Raw genomic sequence first — 21,769 nt, 5'->3', positions numbered from 1 at the left:
CCAGCTCTGTAAAAGTAAGGAGGGGGATCCTTTTGGGCCCCAATGAGTAAGTAAGGGGTGGTGGAAGGAGGAACTTTGGGGAAAACTTTAAACCAGCTAACACGCCCTCTAGGTAAAGGCGAACGGAGGAGAGGGGGAATTTGGGTTGTAAATTTCCCCCTGGTGGGAAGTTCGGGTATTTTAAAACAACTCCAAATGGAAAAAGCCCAGGGATTGATGAGACCCGGGCCGAAATCTGAAAGTCGGGGGTGGCGTTTGGTGACACGCTTCTTAAAACATTGCGGGGGAGGTCGGAGGTCCCAAAGGAAGGGGCGGGCCCGGGGGGGGGGTTTAACCCTCTTAAAAAAAGGGGGACAGGGGGTTTGTTGGCAATTACAGGGGTTTTACACTTTATCAGCCCCCCTGGAAAAAATCTACCCCAAAAGGGTGGGGAAAGGGAAGGGTGGGCCCAAATTTCAAAGTTGGGGTTTGGAAGAGGAACAAGGCGGGTTTCCGCCCGGGAAAAACAACAGATCAGATTCCTTGAAAGGATTTTGTAGGGATCCGGGAAAACCTATTTTTTGTGGTTTGGGAGAAGGCATTATGACTGGGGCCCCCGGGGGAGATACTGCGGGGGATTAGGGGGGTAAGGGGTTCCCTTGTCAGAGCTCCAATCTCGTAGACCCAAAAAAAGAAAAGTGTCCAGGTTCTCGGGAGGGGAAGCGGGCTTGTTTGCGGTGAGGGTTGGCCTTTGCCAGGGATGCGGCCCTTTTTCACCAATCCCGGGTTTTATATTTATAGACCGTTATTTAGGCGTTTTTCGGGGTGGGGAGGGGTTGCGTTTGATGGGCCCGGGGATCTCATCAATGCTTTTTTTGGATGATGGGGTCCTGTGGCACCATTGGCTTGGGACCTTTAGCACTCACTGGATCGGTTCGCCAAAACCCCGGGTGAAGCGGCTGGGATTAGGTCAGCCCTCTTTAAAAATTTAGGGGCCCTGGTTTTTCACCGGAAAAGGGGGAGGCCTTTTTTCAGGGAGAGAATGAGGCCCACCCCCAAATTTAAAAGGGGTTTTTTAAATACCTTGGGTCTTTTTACGAGGAAAAAGGGACAAAGGGGAGTGGGAGATTGGTGGGGAAAACGGAGCAGGGGTGGGGGGTTCTTCAATTTTTAGATTAGATAGTTTCAATTTTTGCTTACACGTACGGTCAAGGGAAACAGTTTGGGTCTAACCAAAAAGGGCAATACAGTAAGTGCGGCATAAAAGGTCCGAAAGGCAAACGGGTAGTAAAAATAAAAATAGAAAGATCTTTAAAAAACAGGGGTTTACAGAGGGGTTTTGCCCCTAAATACAAAAATTAGAAAAGGTTTGTGAGAAAATTTAAAGCTGGTTTTGGTGGATTTATAAAATTTGCAAATTTTCAGATTGGAAAACCCGCATAAATACAAAAAAGTAAATTTTGGGCGGGAAAACTACCCGAATAAAGTGCGGGGAAAAGAATTGCTTTCAGTTAAAGTAGGGGTATGGGATTAAAGAAAAACAATTGGTCTGAATAAATAAAAGCCCACGTGAAATAAAAGAAAGTGGCCAAAAAGGAAGTAGTGAAAAAGATGCGATGTAAACAGCGTTACTATGAACAGTCAGCGGCAGATGAACTTTATAAATTGAGTAACAAAATGGGGCAGGTGTGAGGAGGGGAGGGAGTCTGTCAGTATATGAGGGGGTGGGATCAATGGGATTGGGTTTCAAAAAAGGACAGCTCTGGGGAAAAAAAAACTGTTTTTGTCGCTGGTCCGGCCGGGGACCTGAAAGCCTCCCCGGAGGGCGGAGGAAAACAGTCTGGGGCTGGGTGGAGGATCCTTCAGGATGCGCGAGCCAGCAGACAGGTTTCCTCCGTTGTGACGAAAAGAGAGCGAGCCAGAGGCAAGTTGATTACCCGGGCAGTTTGTTTCCCACCCCCACCCTTTGGGCATGAAAGGTGGTTTATGAACGAAAGAAAATTGGGTTTGGAAAAAAGGGTTTCCTTAGGAGAGGGGGGTCTCCCTTTGAGATAGGGTGAGAAGCACAGTCCTGAGGAGCCCGGAGTAAAGCCCCGGGCCCCTTTGTGCGAAAGGAGCCGTGAGGTGTTTGGGATTTGGGAAGGACCCCCGGGCCCCTCCCTAGGGAGGTGTTCAGGAAATCCGGGGGAGGAGGGTCAAGGAAGACCAGGGTAGGTGGAGGATTAATCCAAATGGGGGAAGCCCAGGACCCCATCGAGGGTTTTTGTGGCTCGGGAACGGTTTTTGGGTCACCTGTGGAGGCGGAAAAAACCCCATAAAGGATAAGCGAACAAAAAGGGGGTGAACATTGTGTGTGGACTGTACCGGGAAAATTTTTGGGTTTAAAATTTTATTTCTATCCGCTTTATCGTTAATTGTCGGTAAGGGTTTTGTGTTCAATTCCGATTCGATAAAATATACAACGATGAAAAGACAAAACCCAAGCCATTTGTTGCCAAATTGGGTGGGGAAGTTTTTGGGGTTAACTCTGAGCAGAAAAACGGACTATGCCAGCCTTGTCTTTCTGCGGCTTTTTGGGGGGTTTGGCTTTGGGGGGTTGGGGTCCCTTTAGGTTGGGTACACAACAACCCCCAAGCCCACAACCCACCCAAACATTTTTAGAGTGAAGTGGGTCTTTAAAAATCATTAAAACACTAATCTTCTGCGTTATCAAAGGTACATCACACGGTATAAACCTAAATAAAACAATAACATTTACCTATCAAACAGGCTTCGAAACATTCTGGTCAGTCTGCATGGAATTGGCACACTGATTAAAACACATTTTAGTTTTAGTCATTAATAACCTGCTAATATGTTGAGACTTGGGTGCAGGGTAAAAGGGGAGTTTTTGTTGCATTTGTTTTTGGATCCATCTGCTTTTCTTTTTGCATTGCTTTTTTTTGGGGGGGGGGGGGTTTGTGGGCTTTTCTTCTTGCATTGTTTCTATATTTGCAGTGCGTTTATGTATTTGGTTGTGTAGTGTGTATTTGCAGCGTGTTTGCTGAAGGTTGCGCATGTGTCAAATTTAATGAAGTTTTTTCTTAATTTGCTTGTATTTTGTCTATTTGCCTGTGTTTTCTTAAGTTGCAGGGCGTTTGCCCCTGTCGGCCACCGTAGTTTAAAGACCTCTGAACAAAATACAGCTTGGACAGGCCATATGCTGCTGCAATAGCAAAAGTGGATAGAAGTGGCTGAAATTTAACACACATTATCTCATAGTGACAATCACTTGGGTCATGCACTCATTAAATGTGTTTTATCTCCTTATGTGAAACAAGGTAGAAATGGGGCATGGAGGAAATTGTGTTATAGGAGTAACTGTTTAGTATGCGAGTGTAACTGAACCCATTCTGATACTTTACATATTGTGAATGATACTAAGAAATAATATTAATTATTAGATAGATATAATATTTCTATGTGGTAATGAATGCCAGACGCAATGCAACCTCCTCTGTCAGGATTCATAATATGTTCTTCCCACAAAAATCTTATTTAAACAGGTTCTTTCCTCACAGGCAGAACATGTATTAGTAGTAATGGTGGGCTATTCCTTTTGAATAAATTCAGACCCCACCATCTCAGCATGAAGAGCAATACAGCAACAAACGCAGACAATCAATACGGGCAAATTGGCAATGGTGTAAGCTGAAAGAATCGATTGAGGAAAAGAGATGGAGAGGAGAATGGGCTGCAGTGAGTTGTGGGGTGATTATTTGAACAAAGAGAGGCCAGAACGAGCAGCCATTAGGGATACTGTGCTACACAAAACCACACACGCAGTGAACAAACGCATAATGTGCAGCATACTACATACTGCACTTGCACATAATGGATACGTTGTTTGTTGCTTTGTTTCTGTGCGGCTAAAAACCGAAGTTGCCTCCTTATGACTGGGTTTATGGATTATGGGAAAAACAGAATCACTGCAGGCATGTTTATTTTTTTAAGTGGTTTCCAGTGTTTTTTCAAATTGATCTTGTTTTGCCATTTTCATAATTCAGTTTACAGAAAAAGCAGGAAACTCATCACATTTAAATTCTTAGGTTTGTGGTTTTTAAAAGCGCTGTACTCGACATTTAGAACATCAACATAGCCTTAAACAAATTATGCTATGTAATGATAAAGTGGAGTAATGGCGTCCCAAGCAGAGAGTGAAGTCACACTCCCTCTGTGACTGTTGTAGTCTGAGCTTCTCTGTTCTATGTTTGGATAGCCGGTCCGGTTGCTTATGTATGTTGGTACATGTGGCTGTGAAAAAACATGTATTTCACCTATTGGGGAATGGCCTGTGGGAGCCGTTTTTCAGTATTTTAAGTACAACCCCTTTAAAACAACAATATAATTCTTTACAATAATAATTTCTTTCCTTTCATATATTCATATATATATAGTAGGTACAGTAAGTTGTTTGTACATGTTGAACCAAGACTCAATGAGGCAATGCATTTGGGCAATTATAACAGGCATGTCAGGTTATACATTTTCAAATCACTTGGGTTACGTTTTCACTTTTTTGTTTACCTTTTGGTAGTTTATACATGACCATACTGACTTGTAGGTGTATAACCTGTACATCAATGATTATGTTTTACTTGTTAAAACATAAGTGGGGCTCATAAACCTAATCCTCAGTGATAAAATTGTGTCTAATTGTTTCAGAATCTTTACATGGAATATGTTGGCGTAAGTAATAAGAACTCAGAAATTAAGACAACATAAGTAAGAAATGATGATGTTGTTAATTTGTTATTGGAGTGAGCATCTTAAATCTATTTTCTCTGTTGCATATTTTTCTTCTGCTGATGCAGTTGGTCTGTGTTTGGCATATGCTATGATATTTTATTGGTTCCACTTCACCCAACTCTTAACACCGTGCCCCACAGGAACAAACATTCTTTAGATTGAAGGCAATTGAACCTATTTGATGATTGTTAACTTCAGTCTGCAAAAATAAAATAACCCATTGTTAAAATACAAATAATAGTCTCTGAAATGTCTAGTATTTAAATTGTATATCAATCAATTCTGCTCATATATATTTTTTATTTGCCTGCCACAGGAAGCTCTGGGGGCATCTGTGAGAAGAGCAAACTGTACTCTGATGGAAAAAGGAAGTCTTTGAACACCGGTATCATCACTGTGCAGAACTACGCTTCCCACGTCCCTCCCAAGGTGTCACACATTACCTTTGCTCATGAGGTTGGGCACAACTTTGGCTCTCCAGTAAGTACTATGATTTAAAACAATGTTTTTTTGCCAGTGCACTTCTTTCTCTTGTCAAGCTCTGCAATCTATTATATGAATCTGTCTCTCAAGTCTCTCTGCCATTTCCTTGCCTACTTTTTTACAGCATGACTCTGGGATCGAATGCACCCCTGGAGAGTCTAAGTTGCAGGACAAAAAGGAGCAGGGAAACTACATCATGTATGCCAGAGCCACATCAGGCGACAAGCTCAACAATAACAAGTTCTCAATCTGCAGCATCCGCAATATAAGCGCTGTTCTGAATAAGAAGAGAGATGAATGTTTTGTTGGTAAATTCTCTTTTCTGAACATATCTCTGTCTGTCTGTCTGTCTGTCTGTCTGTCTGTCTGTCTGTGAGATTATGTCCTCATGCCGTTTGTGTGTGTGTACACAGAGTCTGGCCAGCCTATCTGTGGTAATGGACTAGTGGAAGCTGGAGAAGAGTGTGACTGTGGCTACAGTGATCAGTGTAAAGACATTTGCTGCTATAATGCCAATGAAGGGGAGGGCCTAAAGTGCAAGCTCAAACCTGGAAAAATCTGCAGGTCAGATGTGGCTAGCATGCCTTTCTTCAGTCCAGTAATTTGTATATATAATAATTATTTAGCACACATATTGCTGTTAATAGCATAGTATTTGTTTGACCTGTCATAACATATTTGTAATTCTTATTCCACAGTCCCAGCCAAGGCCCATGTTGCACACCAGAGTGTACTTTCAAGAGCACGAGTGAGAGTCCCTGCAGACTGGAGTCCGAATGCGCCCAAGAGGGCAAGTGCAATGGAGCTACTGCTCTGTGTCCTGCCTCAGAACCAAAGCCAAACCACACCTCTTGCCATTCTGAGACACAAGTCTGCCTTAATGGGGTATGTTAGTATTAGTTGCCCTCTTGCTGTTTCATGTCTAGTATGCGTGGTTTGTGAGCTTATGTTTATATAAAAGGTATTGAAAAGTTTTCTTTTTTACTTGTTTGGACCAGCTATGCTCTGGTTCCATTTGTGAGAAGTACGGTATGGAGGTATGCACCTGTGCCAGCCAAGAGGGCAAGGATGAGGCAGCTGAGCTGTGCCACGTGTGCTGCATGGAAAAAAGTGAGTGTCTGGCTGCAAAACACACAATCTCAGTAGTAATGTTAAGCTAGACTGATGTGATGACATCAATGACTATTAGTTTAACTTTTTTTTTCTTAGTTAGGAGTTATTGTCAGTATTTCAAGTGTCACTCCCTTTCCTTCTGCCCTCAGTGAAGCCCAACACCTGCAGCAGCACAGGCTCAGAGAGATGGGCCCAATTTTTTAACAGGAAGACCACAACACTGCAGCCTGGATCACCCTGCAATGACTTTAAGGGCTACTGTGATGTCTTCATGAGGTGCCGTCTGGTGGACGCCGACGGGCCTTGGCAAGGCTTAAGAAAGCCATCTTTAATGCAGAACTCTATGAGAATATTGCAGAGTGGATAGTGGTGAGTGTCTTAGTACAGAAAATGCAGGAAAGATCCATTAACACAATGACACACATACATGTAGAAACTATTTCTGTGATGTTTCTTGCCTGTATTTAGACACCCTTTAATATATCCTCTGTTACCCAGGCTCACTGGTGGGCAGTGCTGTTGATGGGCATCGCTCTTATTATGCTAATGGCTGGCTTCATCAAGATTTGCAGCGTCCACACCCCCAGCAGCAACCCCAAACTGCCCCCACCAAAGCCACTGCCAGGTACAGTACATCAAATGTGTCACATGCACCAACTTAAGGATAATTTAGTGCAGATTTAAAAAAGAGATGTTACATCTTGATAGACTTTGTTGTTGTTGTATTAGAGGTCTTGAAATGTGACTATTCTGTTTGAAGATTTCCCGTGTCATTGCTATGTTTGCTTCACCTTCTGCTGTGGACACCTTTCTGATGGTGTAGAAAAGGTGCAGCATTAGTTTCTAGCATTCATTGTCCTTTTTTTGAGCCTCACCGTGATGTTAATGTCCTGTAGGTACACTGAAAAGGAGGCAGCAGCAAGCAAACCAGCAGGCACAGGGCCAGCGCCTCCCCCGTCAGCAAAGAGAGAACTATCAAATGGGACAGGTGAGACGCTGAGACGCTGGTCTGCTCTTTGCCTTGGTCTTCCTAGTGCCTACAATGGGAGCACTTCACTCCAAAGAGTTACCTTTACCACCTATTGCAAAATTTAAAGAAGTTGCAACTGGATCGATTTCAATGGACAAAGCCCAAAGTGTTTTTTTTGGGCCTACCAAACTCACCCAGCACCTCTGCTCTGAGAGCCAGATAAGCAGAGGTTCACACAGCTTTTATAGGAAATAAATACATTTTCCAAGGAAAGACAGGAGGACAAATTCACTGATCTGATGTGGTCTTAATCTTCGAATGCTTTTTTTTAATTACAAGAATGGAGGTGAAAGAAGCAGCTTTGTGTTAGAGTCGCCCTCCTCTGTCCTTCATCTGTACTACCGTTTTCTTTTCCTGTTCTTCCTCTCTGAAGTGCTAAAAGTCCCGCCATCATCAGCACGATGGCAGGACTGCAAGTCACAAATACGAATTTCCTGCAAATCAAAACCATGCATTGAGACGTTGAGTTGTAAGAAAACTTTTTTTGCCAATGTTATTAGATTGTTTTAAATCAAAGCACCATCAAAAGCTTATTTCTAAACCATGTTCTTTTAGTGTTTAATTACAGATGTTGCAGTAGTTTTTTTTTTTTTTTTAATTAAATAGATTTTCTTTATGATGATTATTTACTTTTTAATTCACTTTCTCAGGATTAATAAAACAATGGCAAACAAGTTTATTGAGTGGAAAAGTTGGCTGCATGCTTATTTAGGGTAAAATCCCTCCTGGCTGAAACCTGAAAATAATGTATATAAATGAGCTCAATAAGATTATAGTGTCATCTCTTATCAGATGGAGGGGCTGTGTGGGGAGATTGATCATCTGGATATGTTTATATATTGTTATTTGGTTTCGCAGCTGTGTTTACATATAGAGATATAGTCTGCGGCTGAAATATATGGTGAGAGAATAGCTTTTTATCAACCTGATTGTATCCCACTTTTCTTCTGTCATAGATGTTTTTTCCTGATTTTTGACACTTTAACATTTAAAACAACCACTTTGTGCCACAGAGTGCGTCTTTACATTTAGAGTAAGGATAGTGGAAGCGAAACGTAACTGGGTTGAAGAAGCCTGCCTATATGAGAAGTTATTACCCAAAAGAAATGTTATGATTGTTCTGCCCACATTTTCAGTTGTGTTCTGTCCATTTTTTGAATTTCACACACTGGCAGTTGTTTAAGAAATGACATAATCTGTTAAAACCACTCAAAAGCAGTTGATCTTCTCTGCCACTGTAGCTAGATGAGGAACCTTTCTGGTTTAAATGTGATATCGATTTTACTGGCAGTTCAGATTATTTGTACATTGTATGTTGTAGAGTTGAATCATTTGAGGAAAACTAGAGCTTCTCATTCTAGCGTTGCTTTGTTGCTGCTGTTAACAGACATTTACCAGAGCGAACAATCGCTATGTGTCAGTCATCCACCACTGTTCTGTCCTTTCTTTTCCTACCTAACAGGATTTTCTCAAGGACCTTTGTTCCCTTGTTACAACCTCCTGGTTTGTGTGATTGCATTTAAAATGTGCCTACTCAGAGCAGTGTGACTGAGATTGGTGTACCAGTGTGTGTCAGTGATCTTTACCATGGCTGAAACCATTCATGAGCTGGCAGGTTTTCCAAGCACTGTGATCAGTTTGGACTGCTGAAATTATAATGTATTGGAAAGGATGTGGTTCAGGACTTGGCAATGTTTAATTATCATCTTAAATGAGTATGTTAGCCATAAGGTCAAAGTCAAATATTACAAACACAATCTTTCATATTATAAACCACAATTTGTTTAAGAGTTTTTAGTGAGATTATAATTACTGTGTACTGTACTTTATAAAATATTCCTATTTTGCCTGGCTCTAATTTGGCTTAATGTGAGTTTTCCAACCACATTGAAATTAGGTAAACGTCACTGACAGATGGATGAGAGTGCAGAAGATTCTTAAGTTGAGTTACTGGCTGAATATGAAAATATAAATACATACAGTTTCTTACAATTATTTTAGGAGGGAACAACATGGTGGAGCAAAGACGGACTTATCTTTTTCTTACCCTTCCAAAAGAGTTGTATGGAGCACACCTCAGCATTGTTTTCTGTGCAAGGTGTAAGGTTGTTGCGTCATTGATCAAATAGATTCTATGCAGAGTACCACATAGCTTAACAGCAAACAAGTTAGCCTCTTCACAGAGAAATGCCTTCAATGTTTTCTCTTAAATGGGTACATGGAATATTCTCTTGTGTTTTCATGACAAAATAGTTACTCATGTGTATATGTTTCAGCAAAGTTTCTGAACAGACAAAAATGCAATCCTCTGTTGCGACTTTTACTGATTTTTGTTTGTCTTTCTGGTGCTACTGGTAGTGCTTTTTCTTGGGTCGAAGCTTAAAGTGTATTTTTCATTATCTTGGGCACATTCTGTCTCTGTCTGTCTCTGTCTGTCTGTCTTTCTGTCTGTCTGTGTTGAATCATCCTTAACTATTTTTGTAGATATGATAGGATGTGGCCAATACTGGTTGTGAGGGGGATAATACTTAATGGCAAATGTTTCTTTCACACGTGTTGCAATGTTGTTGAGAAAATGTGCACTCAAGTGTAAGTGGTGTAAACGGAGAATCCAAAATGGTAAAGATTCAGTACTTGTCTGATTTTAATGTCTTTTGTGTTTTATACAGTGTCTCCGATGGTCTTTTGTTTTTATTTACTTTGTTCCATTTCCCTTTCTGCTTGAAAATTTGACTCAATTTGCAAAGGTTTGTGCAAAATATAATTTCTTTTGAACTACTTGAAATGCATTAATAAATCAGAGTTGATCAAATGTTTGTTTTCACTGTTTGTACATAAAAAGTAGTATTATGATTGTTCAACAGGTTTGAGTGCTTTTTTTCATTACACCATCAAAGTCAAACATTCAGATGTCAGATTTTGGAGCAGCTTGACAGGACAAGAGGGTCTGACCTGAGCTTGTGTTTATTCACAGCTCTCTGTGATTAAACCCGCTTTTGATTTTACAGATGTAAAATCTACCAACCACAAAACAAAAGTAAAGATGTATATTTATTGCTCTGGTCCTAGTTTGATTAACAAGTGTATTAATATGTTATTGGCATGAATAATGTAGGTTTTTAAATGATGAGAATGATCATTTTACATGACATTTACAAAAAAAATACATTTACATCTTTTGGAATTAACGTCACCAAATGGTCATTAAACATCTGACTGTTCTCTGTTTGTTAACTGCCACATCTTTCAGACAATTTCAAAAAGTTTAGTTGAATTAGTATCAAACTAATACATTGACAATTTTGAACTTTCCTTGACAACAATGCTCATTTAACATTTAAATTACAAGTTCTTAAAGGGGGAAAAACATTATTTCACCACAAAAGTACCACAAAAAAGGGGGTAGATCATTTCTTCTGATCATCTAGACACAGAATAGCCGGTGTCCATCTCTGCACAAAAACATCCTTTTTCAATTTGCAGTTGTGTAGTCATTTCTTTCACTATGTACACCTGTCTCGGTGTCTTACTCCATTTTTCTTCCGTAGGGGGTTTATTTTGCAACCAAGAAATAGTTATCAGTTTCCCTGCAGTTAACAATACCTTAAGATATAAAAATTATCCCCGTAGAGACGATATACATCCCTGCATATAATACAGTAGATTTAAAGGTAAGTCAACATTGTATCTTGGGACATATCTACTTTGTAAGGTTTTATACATTTTGGATGAATGCTTTCTTTCCACAAAATTATTTTCTGTAATGTAAATGAAGTACCATTCCACGTCTGTTGGAGGTCCATTGATTGCTTCCCATTTGCTGAGTCATTACATAATGCCTTATTCGAAAGTATCAAAACAGGTCTTTTGAAGGCAAACTTAAACATTGCTGCAGCTGTGCAAAAGATTTCAAATGATCTCCTTCCAACAATTAATTAATGGTAGCCAGGCCCAACTCAGCCACCTTTTTTATATACATGTATTTTTTAATTTATTGCCTCAATCTGTGCACCTTCACTTTGAGGATTTTACACACTTGGATCCAGTTGTGAACTTGAAGGCCAACCATCAGAGATCTTCAGTCTGTTGAACAGATTAAGGAACCCACACAACTTTATTAGTTGTGCTGTCTTCTGTGCTGTTTTGGTGTGTCTTCTTTACAGCGCACAAACACTTTATCTTGCGACACTTCAACTTGCCGCCCATCATTTGTTGTGGCACAAAAAAAAGTCCTACAAAACAGAAACAATGTAGTTGACATGGTGCTGTTAGCAGTGGTGGAATGTAACTAAGCACATTTACTCAAGTGTTGTAGCCTACTTAAGTACAAATTTGAAGTATTTGTATGCTACTTTACTTGAATCTCTTCTTTTCATACCACTTTCTACTTCTCCACTTAATTTTAGACAGAAATATTGTACGTTTTACTCCACTACATTAATCTTACTAGTTAATTTACAAATTAACATTTGCTGTTTGACATTAAGTGTGTGAACAGTGAAGTGTAGCAGAGGGCGGTGAGTCCATCATGATAAATGAGTCGGGTTCTTTGTGTGCAAAACAATCCACTAGGTGGCGTCAAATATCTGTGATGGTGTAAATGTAGAAGGTTTTTCTGCTGTCAGGAGTGGGACACTGCAACATGTTGTTGTACCTGCAAGTGAGTAGTTATTTATCCAATGTGTTTATGTGCATTTTATTGAATTAGTAAGATGTATAATTTGATATAACATCATAAAACATGATATGAAAGCTACTTTAAATATATACATTTCATCAGTGGGGCAATGTAACTAACTACATGTACTTAAGTTCAATTTTGAGGTACTTGAATAGTTTCATTTTATGCTACTTTATACTTCTACTTTACATTTTGGAGGCAAAATTGTACTTCTTACTCCAGTACATTTATTTAATAACTTGACTTTTCAAAATTTAATTATTAATACAAAATATAATCAAATAGTCAATACTTTATGGTGTATTATTAAGCTACCCAGCAGCACATAAAGTAATTAAAATAAGACTCACCTTTACCAGCTGCAACATTTAAGTATGCCAATAATATAAAATATATGATTTGAAATGGGCCATTGTGCATAACTATACTTTTACTATCAGTACTGAAAGTATATTTTGATGCTAGGTTTTACAATGTAGTATTTCTAAGATCAAAATACTTCTACCACTGCATTTAATAGTAATACTCAGGTAGTAATAATCCTCTAATACTACAGTGCATTTACTTTTTTACTTTTCTTAAGTACAGTTTTGATATACTTCACTTGACTATTTCCATTTTAAGGAGCTTTATACATCTGCTCCACTACATCTCATAGTGGTAATATAGTCCTTTTTTCTCTTCACTACATTTATTCGACAGCTAGTTACTATAAAAGTATGATTGTTTTCTAAAAAATGATGCACAACCATCTCTTCAAAGCAATTACCTACTATAAAAGATGAAAAGATGTTTTTTGTTTTTGATGTTTGTTGTATTTATTAATACATTACTAAGTGATGGATTATGTAAAAAGAAAGTAGAAACAACCTCACAAGCAGACTTTTTGGAAATAATGCATTGCATGTTGCAAAAGAGCTATGCAATGTGTATAAAAGTATATAAATTCATGAAAATTACCACCATTTTTACCAGCTACGACATTTAAATGCTGCAGTTTACATCTTAATGCAACAGTATGGAATATATTATATACAGTGCAAATCTGAAAGGGCCATTCTGCATTAAAGGTACTTTGGCTTTTGATAGTTTTATACTTTTTGTTGATACTTGATACTGAACCTGTACATTTTTTTCAATGTAGTGCACAATGTAATGAACTTCTAGAAGTTTACATTTAACGCATTGCTACTTTAAAATGCTAGAGCTGTACCTCTCCTGCGTCTCGCCTGCTTTGACGTTGATCTTGCCCACAGTCAGCAGTGGTTTTCTCTCCGGGCCACCCCAGGGAATGATGTTTTGCATCTGGTTCCACACTTTCTTCCACAGAGCAGATCCCTCCCAGCGCAATTTGAGCAACATCAGATCCCCTAAGTCTCTGTCCAGGGTGATCAGGAAGGTGTAGGTCTTATTACCTGAAATCCTTTCAGTGCTGTTAGAGTTTAAAAAGGACACAAAAACAAGAAAGAGCAAGATTATTACAGCAGAGAACATCTTGCCACAGGCTGTCACATTTTTTTATTACTAAACAATGCAATGGTCTGCAACTAAACCAGGACAGTACTTGAGATGTTTTCTTCTTTTACTGGTTTGCCCATAGGCTCTTTGATACACAGAACAAGAAGGATACAGAGAAGAACACAGTTAGGGAATAGTGTCTTGAGTAAATTATTCACTCCATCATCCCCATTTATAGTTTCCTTTCATGCAGAAGCTCCAGTTGTTTCCATGTGTGTCAGCTGCTCTCCTTAACTGGCTTTCTTACTTTATAGAGCTGAGAGCACAGCTGCATATTGCATGTGTCACAGACTGAGGACACCAAGCGAAGCTGTGATGTAAAGTAAGCCTGAGGTGGTACAGTGGTACAGTACTCACACGGTGATGGGTAGCTCTCCGCTCTCCTCCTTTGTTCCAGTGAGGGAGATGGTTAGAAGAGGCTCGATCCCCTCCATCTGGTTGACAAACTGGATCCTGAACTGGTAATGATAGACTGCAGGGAAGGAACCAGAAACAAAAGAAGAAGAGATGAAGAGAGAAAAGCCAACATAGACTTTGTTTAATCTGTTGGTAGTTTTGGTATTTTCACGGGATTTGTTGTAAGAAAAATATAGAACATCACTTAAGTTAATTAAATGTTAAATATGATGATATGGTTATTTTGCTTAAAACAAATTCAAAAATATGTAACCACCTTGTGTGTCCATCTCAGATGATCAGTCTAGACTATATCTATAAGCTACAGTATTGTGGAATCCTTGAATTTCCATGAACGACACATAGCACTGTTGGCAATAAACCTATGAGATATATAAACGTATCTTCTATCTTTGGTTAAAATTAAAAGGGCAACTACATACGTTTGTAAGGCATCCAAGAGCGTGTTTTCAGGTAGAGTCTCTTGCTGGTGCCACTGCGAACCTTCTTGATATTGTAGCCCAGTGTGTTGCAACGATTCTTCCGACAGTCCAGACAAACACCTTTGTCAAAAGCCCTTGTGTCACTGCACCTGTAGGCCATGCTCTGCTTGTCTTTATTCTGCACAGAGTCAATGAATAGATGGACGGACCTCTCATGTGCACATTTTACTGTCTGCTCGAAACCTATGGGAGGGAGTAAAATGTAATGTGGACATTTAAAAGTGAGAGATTGATTATGTTTTTTGTTTTGTTTTTTAAACAACCTTAATACGCTTTTCAACACATAATCTCCACACAGAAAAAAAATCTTTCGTGGATTGAGAGGCTGTGGAGTACCTTAATCATAGTGTCTGACCATTATCTGTGGATTGACTTCATTATCACGAAAGCCTGACATCTGTCAGATTGTCCTTCTGACACATCTCCTAAAAGCATCTCATTTTGTCTGATGCTGGTCTGCTCTGAAGGCTTTATCTCTGAGTAGACTCTTGTAGCCTGGAGGCAGCTCAGCTCAGAGGGATGGATAGAGCGGAGGAAGGCACATGTTGCTAATTAACTCCTGAGGATGACAGATGCTTTAATGTGGCTTTCACTCATATTATGTGGATGTGTTTTGGATTGAGGAGCATCATAAATCCCAGAGCCATTTGTGTTAGACTGGAGGGAATACGTTTCATCTGCCTGAACACAGAATGAGATTGTCAACAAGCAAAAAAGAATTGATGCCCAAGAGATTCCTTCTGAACCAGTGTTTTTTGGTGGCAAGACCAAGCAGCAGAACACATTGCTCTAATTTGAGTTCTGCATTTTCTTCACAGATGCAGGCTTGTAAATGGCACACAGAAAGCTGAATTGCCCAAAACAAGAGCCCTCTTAAATCTGACACCCAGACCCTAAAAACACAAAATTGTTCCCTGAAAAGTAACAGTAATCGTCTTTGGTTGGGATTTCTTTCAGAAAAGATGTACAAATGTTACAATATTTAGGTTTAGTCTTATCACAATGTTCTTTTTAAGATGGCAAGTCGAAATCAGCGGAACCTAAATGCCTTTTTCAAGGCATCTAAATCTCCAAATATTCCACTCCTGTTCTGCATGACTTTTTTTTTAAAGCCAAAACTGTAACAGTGTGTTATAATATAAATTACTAAATCAGGACATCAACTTGCTAGATTGCCAGGAATTGTTCAAAGTTTCCAGAGGTTGAATACTGATGTTTCTGGTACCTGTTCTTGCGCCACCATCGGGCTAAAATTTGTACTTTTAAGTAAGCTTTCTCCTGTCACCATCCTTAAACTTAAACAGTCAGCGTTCTACTAAAGATATTGCAAAACCTTTCAACAGACACCTTGACCTTTTTATATCATCACCATGAGGCCAAATCTTTATATAAATAAATAAATATAACGCCATGAACATTTCTGAGCATATGCATTGTTCCCAGAAGATAAACCTTTTTTGTTTTCACAAGTTTTAGGGCCTTCCCTTTAACCTCAGTAATGCAATGAAAAGAGCAGGTAGTTCAATCAGTTCATCACTTTAGTGTTTTAGGGTGTAATAAACATAACAGCCTCTAGTGGCTTGCACTTGCAGAGCTTTATATTTTTTTGATCCCAAGAGGTCTGGAGTACATACGTATATTTTCATTTTCTAAGGTGTTGTAGTGTGTTCTTTATCGTACCAAGGAGTCCATACTGGCTTATGTGCTCGTAAATATTATGCAGGTGACATCCTGGTTGGAAGTCTCCTCCGTTGGGGTAAAAGTCATAATGTGCCACAGCTTGCTTGATGCCCACACTGAGGCCCAAATGTTTCTGGGTGAAGGTGTGGATGGCATCTACAAATTCAGCATCATCAGGGGACAGTCTGTCTGTGGGAGACATGCCTTCAAACAGTGGCCCCGCTGGATCGAGACCTGGACAAACACGTTACGCAATCAAGAACTGGCTTGTTACATAATGTTTAATTTATATATATATATATATATATATATATATATACATATATATATATATATAATTACCCTAACCCAGTGGAAAAACTCACCAGTAATTCTTCCAATTTTCTCTGAACCTTCCAGATAGCTTCCAGCAAATCCAGAGATGTGAGCGCCAAGGCTGTAGCCAATTAAATGAACCTCTCTAACTGGGTACTGGTAGTGTATCTGTTGGTGATTATGACAGGTACATTATTTAAGAAGATCTTTGACAACATAATTCTAGTACATGCATGATGTTTTAGGCTGCATCTTCCGTATAGAAACACACCAATTTCACATTATACTCTATTACATACATGATATTGACCTATTATTGAAAAATTCAGTAGAGAAGTTTCTCCTGACCTGAAGTGACTGCAGCAGGTGAGCTATGTCTTTTCCAACAGTGCGGGTGCTCTGTGCAGCTGTGGCATAGTGCTGTTGAGCCAGGGACAACCAGTCGGTAATCACCACGTTGATGTCTATTAGATTTGTCTTTAGAGTTGTGGCTAACCTGAACACCCAGCCCTCCATCATTCCATCCACCTTAAAAATAAACAAGACACAGTATAACACCAAATTGTAAACCTTATCCAGTTTAACTAACTGCACCCAGTGATGTGAAAGAAAGTTAAAACATTGATGTGAAACTTAATTGACCTCAGTTTTAAATGAGTCTTTGCAGGCGTTTCAGAGAGTCTCTGTGTGCTTACTTTATCTTTTGTGATTTTGATGTATCACAGGGATTTATATGCCACATTTACATCAATTGCCAGCAGCAATTCCTCCATACTCGCCCAAGTTCCATGTTTTGTATGCAGTGGTTCAAGTCAGTGAAGTGGAAGAAATGTTGACCTTACCGACCACCCGTGAGTGATGATGATGAGGGGATTACTGCTGTTGAAGCCACAGGAGGTGAGAGTGTGCAGCTGCAGAGGGTTCAGTATGCAGTTGTCCTCACCTTCTAAAAACATCCTGAAGACCGAACTGCTGACATACGGCTCTTTCATCCTCCAGACTACCCTCTGCTCTGTGTCCACTGCACCTCAGAAATCAAACAGCAGAAGAGTTATCTGTTTGTTCTTTACTCTGCATATCAGAACATGCTGAGGTACTGGATGTGTTTACTTTGAGGTGAATGATTACAAATAACGCTTTACAATTTACTTTATCTGTACACTAGAGAGCAGAAGAAATGTTTTAATTCATGTATTGATAAAATTATCCGAGAGTCAACTGGAAGACAATTCCTGTTGGGGCCCATTTGGACTGCAGGCGGGCTAACGCCCTTTCAAAAGCACTTTGCTGTGTTTCCAGGCCCTGCATTCATCTTTGGCAGATGCACACAGATAACACTTCACAAGAAGTCACATCAAGTGAATCTCTGCCAGACTCTTCTCGTAATTTCTTATATAAACTCCCACTCCCTTAACATGTTTAAAACCACAGGGCCACAGTCACTCTCAGACTTTATAGATCCTTCTCCAAAAAAATCTATCATGACATTTCCTTTATGGTTCGTCATTCATTCATGTCCAGCATATTTATTATTCTAACATTTAAATGTTAATAATTCCCGAAACCCAGGCGCCTAAATGCTCAGTGATACAGTTTACATCCGATGAGATCTGGTTGCTGATATGATGAAAACATTTCCACAGTGAAAAGTAATTATCCATCCATCATTCATCATCCACCCCTTGGCACATTAAATCCCACATTTTCCTTGGTGTGTCTCTTCCCTGTTATGGCTGTTTATCCATAAGAACATGGAGAGCAATTAAAAACAGTCTGACTCATTAGAAACAGAGCACAAAAGTGTACTTTATCAATTTTAGACTGTAATTAGTTTAAAATGGTTTCTACAATAACGTTGAAGGATTTAAAAACAAAACTACAACAGTGTTTGCATGCACTGTGGCCTGGAGACAGATTTACTCTTGACTGTATTCCGTGTTGATTCCAGAGGTGTCAGGTAACAAAGTACAAATACTTTGTTACCTTACGTGAGTAGAAATTTTGGGTATCTATACTTTACTGGAGTAATTATTTTACTGCAGATTTTTTACCTCTACTCCTTACATTTTTACACAATTATCTGTACTTTCGACTTCATAAATTCTGAAAAATAGCCTGTTACTGCTATTTCAGTTTGGCTTGTTTTCATTCAAGCTTTTCATTGTTCAAAAAAACACAAAAAAAAACTAACATCCAGATAAATTGCACCATCTGGATAGAGGGAATCCACTCAAAACTTCCTGCAGCTAAGCTTGGATGTACATTTACATTCCAATAAAGGCTATTGATAAGATGCCTCTGAAGTTTGACTTTTTCCATTATTACAATACTTATAGACAACTAGTCATCATATTTTCCACTTCATGAAACATGTTAATGCTTCGTAGTACACATATGTGGTTCTTTAATGTATCTGCATTGTACTAAAATGTGTTAATTTTCAATGGGCATAAATGCGGCTGAAACAGGTGCATCCCAAATTTTTCGTCATTAACAGTTAATAGAACATTATAGTCATTACGGCCTTTAGAAAAATGTGTTTTTGGGGAGGTGTGATGATGCACTATAGGGCACTGTGGTGCGGCCTAAACTTTTGACCTTAATGGCATTTTTTCCCCCTTAAATTATTTTTATTTTACACTTTAAGTAGTTTTAAAACCAGTACTTTACACTTTTACTTGAGTAAAAAGCTTGAGTTGATACTTGAACTTCTAAAAAAGTCTTTTTAAACTCTAGTATCTATACTTTTACCTGAGTAGTGTAAATGCTTTTGACACCTCTGATTATTTCACCATATCAAATGATTGAGGGGAAACTTTGGGTTATGAAATTTACACAGGGATAATTTTACAATTATTTTGAACAAACGCAGCAACTAACAGTTTAAGCAGATTTAACAAAAAATGCCAATATATGAAAAGCTTTAAATAAGACAGCTAATGCCCAGAACTGTGTGGTTATTGTATCCCTTAGGAATAAAACGTCTATGTTGTATTCTCAAAATTTTCAGCCACAATAATGTATAGTGGTGTAACAGTTCATTCACCCGTCAATTCAAAATATTAATGGTGTCACAATTCAAAATATTTTCAATACAAAATACAACAAGTGCCGTAGAACACCATTTCCATTTCAGTTGTTTAAAAGATTAAAAAAAATTAGACTACAGAATTGTCAATGTAGTTTTGCCTGACCCCAAAAAGTATTAGCAAACAAATTAGTATAAATAAAACAAAACAAGTGTTTTGCAATCTAACAAGAACAAGATGTGAAGAAATCTGGAAACACAGCTCTATGTTGTTAAGTAGAACAGGAGACCTGCAAGGCTGTGCCGCTCTGAGGTTCCAACTGGAGGCTTCATCTTTACAAACACATGTTGCAAAGCTACTTTGCCCAAAGGATGTTTAATTTAAATTCTAGAGGAGAGAATATCCCAACATTTCCAACAATACATTTTGGTAACATACGTGTAAAATAATTAATTATACAACTTGGATATTCCGTTTCAGGTAATGATTGGGCTGTTAAACATTGATGTTTTATTGTAAATACTTCACTCAGCATCATATTGTTTCAGATAAGGAATATACAATATTTTTTACAGTATATGTACTGTCACTGTAAATTGTGAATTAAAAAAACTTCTGAGAAAATATGGGAGAAAAGAAATCCAGTTTTAAAAGTAAAATAAACTATTATTCAACTGGTGTTTGGTGCCCCCTGTTTGAAAACTGTCACCAGGAGCTTGATATTGAATAAATAATTTGTTGCTTCGAATATGTGAACTGACAGTACGACATGAGTGATTGGGAGCTCTACAATGGTACAAATACAATACACATATTTAGGTTGTCTAATAAAGGCAGTTGAACCTATGCAACCAATGTCTTTTATCACACTTTTTTGGGATAATTTAAACCCGTTTCACTCACCTGCTCTGTTTTCTTTGATTTTCTTCCCCTCACTGAGGTGATACGTTAGCAGCAAACAGCACAGGATTTTGGGAAAAGACATGGTGTCACGCAAGTAATTCCTTTGAATCAACACTTCTGTTACAGTTGATGCTTCAAATCTTTAGTGGGGGAAATACAAGTTGTGTACATTCTGGTGGTAAGATCCTTTAGTCTGCAGGTGTAGAAGGAAGGTATTTTAAAGAAGCCTCAATTCTGTCAGAGTTGTAAACACATGGTATGCTGTACTGTACAGAAAGAGAGGGGACAGCTGGCATGTGAATGATTCATGGTTAAGGGGAGATTTGGTCCTATCCTGACTGGCTGGGGGCCGGGCATTGTAGATCGAACACATTGTGAAAGAGCAAAGGTTTGAACAGGAAAGAAGATCTTGTGCACTGATAGTGACTGAGAGGAATAATCCCAGAGATCCTTCATTCAGACCCTCTTCATGTCCCACCAAATACGTCCTTATTTATGTAGTTTTTAGAGAACTACCAGTTTTAAGGCAAAATGTTGTCGCTGGAAAAAACATGAGTGACCTAAGATGTCCAAAATTAGATGTGGAATTTTCCTCCATTGCTGGGGTGTTTGGTGTTTTAAGCCCCTAACATCGCCTTCCAGGCAGCGCTGCCTGATTAGCACTAGGATTAGACAATGGTAAGGGTTAGGTGCCTTGAAGTCAACGGTCACAGCTCTGCCTGGAAGTCGAGTTGGGAGCTTGAAACACCATTGAGCCATGCTGCAGTGCATGTTTGAACAGGTGAGTAGTAGGACTTCATGTATGCCTACCCAGTGTACTCAGTCTAACAACAGATTGTCTTTAGGTTATATTGTTTTATGTTTAATGATAAATAAAATAAATTATTATCTAGATTAGATATTTACATGTTTTTTTCAGAGGAGTGTTGATCAAATGGAGCTCAATTCTCATTCCTTATTGTAATGTCTGTGGTGTTTTTAAACCAGGGAGTTAAATGTTACATGTAGCCTTACTATCACATTTCCATTGGACTGTTTTCAGGTATAAGTTTGTCCCAGCCAGGTAAATTATGTGAGTAAACACAATACGCACAAGCTTGATGGTCACACAATGTCCATGAAGACCCTGACATACTGATGCAAGTCTGGAACTTAGGCTAAACACTCTTTCTTTTTCAACTCTTTACTTAAACCTTTTTTTAAACAATTTTGAGAAAAAAAACTTCAATATTTGGTCTTTCCAAATAAATACACTGATACTAAGTTACCTCAGGGCTGGGCTCCAACAATTTAAACTTATAAAAAAATAATACACCCATAGAAGCATTTCATATATTAATCCCCCTAACAA

The 21,769-nt window shown here is 38.9% G+C and overlaps 2 protein-coding genes across 3 annotated transcripts in view; one reads left to right on the top strand and one right to left on the bottom strand.

Annotated features, from left to right (window-relative positions):
- The window catches only part of adam10a (ADAM metallopeptidase domain 10a), a 33,820-nt gene extending 24,465 nt beyond the window's left edge, over positions 1 to 9,355 (top strand). Inside the window, 10 exon segments of the mRNA XM_032519873.1 lie at positions 2,428 to 2,587; positions 5,050 to 5,247; positions 5,375 to 5,558; positions 5,664 to 5,814; positions 5,949 to 6,135; positions 6,249 to 6,360; positions 6,513 to 6,665; positions 6,668 to 6,732; positions 6,862 to 6,988; positions 7,260 to 9,355. Of these exon segments, the coding sequence (XP_032375764.1) occupies positions 2,428 to 2,587; positions 5,050 to 5,247; positions 5,375 to 5,558; positions 5,664 to 5,814; positions 5,949 to 6,135; positions 6,249 to 6,360; positions 6,513 to 6,665; positions 6,668 to 6,732; positions 6,862 to 6,988; positions 7,260 to 7,363 (1,441 nt within the window). The 3' untranslated portion in view covers positions 7,364 to 9,355.
- A 528-nt stretch (positions 9,356 to 9,883) lies between these two features.
- lipca (lipase, hepatic a) lies at positions 9,884 to 20,731 on the bottom strand. 2 transcript variants are annotated; one of them, XM_032505477.1, is made up of 9 exons: positions 20,419 to 20,731; positions 17,329 to 17,513; positions 16,835 to 17,014; positions 16,537 to 16,654; positions 16,172 to 16,405; positions 14,432 to 14,674; positions 13,950 to 14,064; positions 13,288 to 13,506; positions 9,884 to 11,625 (listed from the first exon to the last, which is right to left on the bottom strand). In XM_032505477.1, the coding sequence occupies exons 1-9, from the start codon at positions 20,498 to 20,500 to the stop codon at positions 11,511 to 11,513; spliced, it is 1,491 nt and encodes a 496-aa protein (XP_032361368.1). In that variant the 5' UTR covers positions 20,501 to 20,731; the 3' UTR covers positions 9,884 to 11,510. The 2 variants fall into 2 exon arrangements, with proteins under 2 accessions (XP_032361368.1, XP_032361459.1); XM_032505568.1 differs by having other exon boundaries at positions 17,329 to 17,507.
- Positions 20,732 to 21,769: the final 1,038 nt, after the last annotated feature.

The sequence above is a fragment of the Etheostoma spectabile genome, chromosome 1 (genome assembly GCF_008692095.1).
Source record: "Etheostoma spectabile isolate EspeVRDwgs_2016 chromosome 1, UIUC_Espe_1.0, whole genome shotgun sequence".
In the NCBI taxonomy this organism is placed as follows: Eukaryota; Metazoa; Chordata; class Actinopteri; order Perciformes; family Percidae; genus Etheostoma; species Etheostoma spectabile.
This window is presented reverse-complemented; position numbering and strand designations above follow the sequence as displayed.